Source organism: Colobus angolensis, unplaced genomic scaffold (assembly GCF_000951035.1).
Source record: "Colobus angolensis palliatus isolate OR3802 unplaced genomic scaffold, Cang.pa_1.0 Scaffold739, whole genome shotgun sequence".
In the NCBI taxonomy this organism is placed as follows: Eukaryota; Metazoa; Chordata; class Mammalia; order Primates; family Cercopithecidae; genus Colobus; species Colobus angolensis.
The window spans coordinates 123127-129037 of NW_012121143.1; the positions used below are offsets into that span (position 1 = coordinate 123127).

Below are 5911 nucleotides of genomic sequence, written 5' to 3' on the forward strand. Positions count from 1 at the left end.
TCAGGCCTCCAGAACTTCTGACTTGCCAGCTTCAAGTTGGAGTTCCCACAACCCTCTCTTTGGGTTTGATTAACTTGCTAGAGTGGCTCACAGAATTCAGGGAAACATGTTTACCAGTTTATTATAAAGGCTATGATGAAGGATATGGATGAAGAGATGCATAGGTAAAGGCATGTAAGAAGGAGCACAGAACTTCCATGCTCTCTCCAGGCACACCATCCTCCAGGGACCTTCATACGTTCTGCTCTCCAGAAGCTTCCAAATCCTGTCCTCTTGAGCCCTTTTTTTTTTTTTTTTGAGTTTTTATCGAATAGATATGATTGGATCTTGGAAAAGACCAGGAATTATAAGGGCCTAGAAATGTGACTGGACAAAAATGGCATGATCCAATACTAGCAGACTGACTGGGGAAATCCTGCAAGGGCTGTCTGTTCAGATTCTTCACCTGCAGCATTCCTTCCTCCAGGGTATGGAAGAGGAACCCTCCTGAAATGGGGATCTTAATGACCTACAATCAGACAACATAGGTCACAGAATTTCTTTATGGCCAGCTCCAAGACAGAAAAGCACTGGGGAGACAAAGGAGCAAGCAGAAGGAGGGCAGAAGGTAAGAGAGGAAGATTCTGTTTTCTGAGGCCTGCTCTGGGCCCTAAAGCACCCCAAATATAACAAAAGACTGTAGTAAGAGTTATGAGTTATGAACCAGGAGCCATGGATAAAAACATTGTGTATATGTGTGTGTGTTTAGAATATCACACTAGATAGACTTAACCTGACCTTCACACTTGACCTGAAGCTAGGAACTCTAGCTTTACAGTCATTCAGTCACCAGATTCCTGGTTACCAACCTTAGCCATTCATTCATGTCACTCACAGTCCCAGCAGGCAGGTGGCATAGAGGTGAATTCGGATGAATCAGACAAGCTCTGTGTAAGGTTCCTTCTTTGCCTTTTGGAAGAGATCAGGAATTGCAAGGCCCTGCCAGGCCTAAAGCTCTTCAACCATGTGATCCCTGCTGTCTTGGAATCAAATGACTGGCCCAGGAATCAGTGTCCTTGCCAAAGCCAACCAGAGGTGACCAAAGGCTGCCTATGAGGTGGCCCAACAGCAGAAGACTGCCAAGCAGGCCCTGCTAGAGGAGTAGCCCCATTCTAATGGGCAATATTAAACCACATGTACGTGCAACATCAGAACTTCCCTCAGCTTGTCGAATGGAGTAACTCTGGAAATACTACTTCTGCTAACCAACTAGAACCACCGCCCATCAGCTTCCTCAACCAAGCCAGTCAAAAAACAAAGCCCAGTCTCCAAAGAGAACAAAGGGATGAGGCTACAGATGTTCAGAAGAGCCTAGTTCTGAATGGTGACCCATCCTGGGTAGCTACACCCCCAGAAACAGACAGAGCTGGGCCCAGGGTGGCTATACAAAGGATTCACCTGAGAACTCTCCATGTTTTCCATCCACCCAGACATGGAAGTGGTCGACATATTGGAATTCCAATGGACTAGGGAACAGGAAGCCCTACTCCCCAGAGATTCTACACAAAGAACCTCCAATAACCCTAACACTTTCATATTTGTGTCCACACTGCACACAATTGAACATGTATGTACTGGGCAGGCCCCACTGTGACCAATGCTAAATGAAGGTTAACTACCCTCCAGGAGCTTACCCTTTAAGGGGCTGGAAGAAATGAACACACAGATGACCAAAACATAAGATACAACATAAAGCACATAAGAGGCATGAAGTGCTACAGAATCGCGGAAAAGAAATCTTCCTCTCCTTAGGATGCTAAGGAAAAACTGAAAGAAGGAAATGGACTTGAAGCCAAACCCTGAAGGGCATATATGACTTTAACAGGTGCCCCCAAAAGGTCACTGTAGATCTCCCCAAAATCACCTAACTTCATGAAATGTGGTCAGAATCCAGTGTTTTGGGGCTCTAGCCTAAGGTCAGGGCTTGCAGATTTTTATTTAATCAAATACATAATTATAACACAAAGATCAGGGAGATGTGCCACCAAATATTAACGTAAATTCATTAACAGGACAACTTAGATATGGGGCGTTTCTAATTGTATTCTCATGTGAATTACATTTAACTATTAGCTATTCACTTTATGCAGACATTTTGAAATTTCAGCTTATTGTCTCACTTTTACAACTGAGGTACTGAATCCCAAAGGTAGGGTCAAATTAACACATTTTACATTATCTCTGTTAATCCCCATAGAAAATCCTATTGCCAATCAGACTTGCAACAGGCTACACCAGAATAGGGTAGCAGTGGAAAGGGTAGAAGGGAACACTGGGACATCCCTCCCACAGAACTGGCTGAGCCACAGGTTACCACACTGTCCACTCCCACTCAAACACGCTGTGGTGAAGCTCATCAAACATCATCTAAGCAAAATAATTTTGTTGAGTAAAGCATTAACAAATGTAAAGAACTATTATCGGAGAAGAAAAGAGACTCTAATACCACTTTCTAATAAGTAGAAATGAGAAATAAAAAACCAGTAAGACCAAGGAAACTACACCACAGGGCAGACATACTCCACTTGGCTTCCTTATTATAATTAAGATAATTAACTTGATTGCTGACAGCAAAACCACCTGGATTAAAAAAAAAAAAAAAAAAACTCCACGAACAGCACCATGCCACTTAACAAACAAGTAGGGACCACGACCTGACTGAATAACAGCTAAACATCTCTGCAGCCCCGCCTTAAAAAATAAACCAGCATCCTCCAGACTTAGTCCACCCCGCCCTACGGAAAGAAGGAAGTTTGAAGCCCCGGGTCTTCCCTTCCCTCTAGGAGTTCACTCAGGGGCCAGCGCGCACCAAGCTCAGAACCTAACAAACCAACTCTCCGCCGGCTTCTGGGTCAGTAAAGAGAAATGAAAACCTCTCCGCAGTCCCAAAGCCCACCATTTTCCATTTATTGATAAGGAGACCACAAGGCAAGTGCCTCTAGCCCCCATTCCAAACATGAGACAACACCAGGCTCCACTTTGCAAACTGTTCCAGCTGGACAAGGAGTCTTTAGAAAGCTCAAATACTAGAAGATTCGCCCCCAGCCGATTCCACATCTAGAGCAAGGAAGAGGGGTCTAAACTTGGGTAAAGTGCACACTCTCTACCCTCTCACTCAGCCCCCGCCCTGCCAGGACGTAGGCGCGCCTCGGCAGCACCCAGAAAGCGCAACAGGAGCCCAACACGCCGAGGACATGCTTCCCGCGCCCCACGTCCCCAGGTGCTCACCCTCACGTGGTTCTCCACGGCCGCGCGGCCCGCCAGCTTCTTGGCCTCCTCGGCCTTGGACATCGTGGAGGGGGCCGGGCAGATGCTGTTGGAGTCCCCGCAGGTGGTGCCTGTGTTGCCAGCACCGCCACGGGTCCCGGACTGTGCACGCCCCGGGAGCCGCACGTGGGAACCCGGTAGGTCCCAGCTGTTCCCTCCTCCGCCAGAGGCCGCGCCCCCGGCCCTCCCGGGCAGCGGGGCCAAGACCCGCCCGTAGAGGGTGCTGAAGGGCCCGGGGCGCTGCATCCCGACGCCTCGCTCCGGCCTCCGCTGAAGTCCCGCCCCCGGCTCCCCCGGAAATCTGGTCGCTTACGTACACACTCTGCGTGCCCTGCTGCGCGGGCCTTCCTGGGAAGTGTGGTTCTATGGCTTCGAGGACCGCTATCTGCGCCTCAGTCTGGACTACCAACCCCATAATGCTCTCCGCGACGAGATGCGCAATCTCCGGCGACGGGCTCCCGCATTCGCTCTATGGGAGTATCAGTGTGGTGACTGCTTACTCGCGGAAGTGTTCTCAGGCCACGATTAGGTGAAGCCCAGGGATATTTCTGTTCGCCCATGCATCCGAGAAAGGAGTGTTAGACCTAACCCTGTTGTTTCTCCCAGCAGTGAGAACGTGGCCTTGGACGAGAATTCCAAGTAGTGGCACTTCTGTAGACGACGCGGCCCTTTTGGGGTTACTACTATCAAGGAAACTCACATGCGACACGGGCGCCAGCTGAAGTCCATCTAGACCCCCGCAGACCCAAGGTTACAAGTTGAGAACCCCCTGCCGTAGACATTCTTCTGCACCTAGTGGTGGAGCAGGCGGAGCTGCACCTTGCTCCGCCCATTTGGAGACTGGTTCTGCACAGGTGAGTGTGCCCTGCAGCGATCCTGCAATCCTTGGTGACTAACAAGGACTTACTGTGAAAACAGATTTATCTTTTCTTCTCTACTTTCAAGGTTCCTTGCTGTTGAGAATAGTTAAGGGACGAGGAATTCTTATTGCCCCCATTTTACAGGCAAAGAAACTAATACTGACCCCAACCTTACCGACCACTTGGAGGTCTCTAAAAACACATGACCTTTGTGTTTCTCGGCTGTTAGTGGAATCCTTTCTGTCTGCTCATGAACTCATCTTCAAACGCATTCCAGGCCTTCAAAACTCTTTTGTGAGCGCAAGTCCCTGGTATGGGCCACTGTTAACTGCCGCCTATCACCTAGATTTTCTTAACTATGCTTTGCCCCCTGAGGCTGTGAGCTCCTGAATCTTCACCTTTGTCTGTAGGAGGAAAAGTTGTTTGAGATGATATTTGAATCCTTCAATTTAGGCCAAATTCAGAACATAGCAGAAGGTTCTGGCTAACATGCAGAACCGTATGACTGGACTCCCACTACTGTTGGTCTGCAAAGTTGAAGACTATTGTAGGCAAATGTGACACCTTTAATGTATCTCCTTAGGAGCAGTCTTTCACCTTATTCATGCTCCTCGGCACCCACACCAAAAGACTGATGAAGCAAATGTTAGCTAGTCTCTGCTTTACCCCGTCACCCCCATCCTGAGGACCTTTGAACCATTTTAAATGCTCTACCTGCCAGCCTGGCCATCTATGCACTGCTTGCTCCATCTACCCTTCTGATTCAGCTGAAATGCCACCTTCTCAAAGAAGTCTAAGTGACCACCTCATCTAAATTGGGTTTCCTACCCACCCCTCCTCTATCACTTTGCCCATGGTTGTATTTCCATCACAGAACTTCCATCCATCATTCATTTCCTTCGTTTTGTACTTCTTTATCATATATCCTCTGTAGAAAAGAACATTCTGAGAAGATGGACTTTGGGTGTCTTTCTACAGAATCTTCCATTCCTAAAATTGCCTGACCTGTAGATGGTCCTCAACAAATATCTAAAACACTTTAAATAACAAATAGATGTCATGTTTTAACCCTACACTCCACCTTCGGCCATACAAAATTTTAGTCCCTGCGTCCATGCTCTTACCTCCGTGTTTTTGTACACTCTGTACCCTTCTAACTCTCGGATATTCTTCAAGACTTCATTCTGTTACTTGTTACTCTGCAACTCTAAACGCTACTCTTAGTTGAGTTGGCTGTTCTTCACTGCTCCCAATCACCTGTAACCTCTCTGTCATAACTATCATGCTCTATTCATTTGACTGTCTCACCCAAAAGACATATCCCTTGATGGCAGAGACTGTTGCTCATAAAGTGGACAGTGCCTTGTTCAATTACTGTTTTGGGGGTGGCAAGGTCTGTCTGTACCTGTTTGTGTTCTCTTTCCTTCTCTCTTTTCTCCATGTTGTACTCATCTTTCCATTTCTGTACCCCTTTTAATCCTTTCCTTAGGTTGTTATTCATGCCTAGTGATTCTCATGGACATTCTGAAATCCAGGTTCTTAGGGCTGAAGACTATGCCGATCTTTGAAATAATATGAGTATCGCATTCTGATGACACTTCATTTGCATTATTATTGATAATAGTGCCAGGTACAATGCTAAGTACTTTGCAGACTTTATCACATTTAATCCTAACTTCAAGAAGTGGATACCATTAACTCCTGGCTGGGCACAGTGGCTCTCACCTGTAATCTTGGCACATTGG

General features: G+C 47.1%; 1 protein-coding gene across 1 annotated transcript in view; it reads right to left on the bottom strand.

Annotated features, from left to right (window-relative positions):
- LOC105501663 (ribose-5-phosphate isomerase-like) overlaps nt 1-3588 on the bottom strand; it is a 64397-nt gene extending 60809 nt beyond the window's left edge. The window contains exon 1 of the mRNA XM_011927673.1: nt 3268-3588. Coding sequence (XP_011783063.1) covers nt 3268-3552 — 285 coding nt within the window. The 5' untranslated portion in view covers nt 3553-3588. The remainder of the gene's footprint in view (nt 1-3267) is intronic.
- Nucleotides 3589-5911: the final 2323 nt, after the last annotated feature.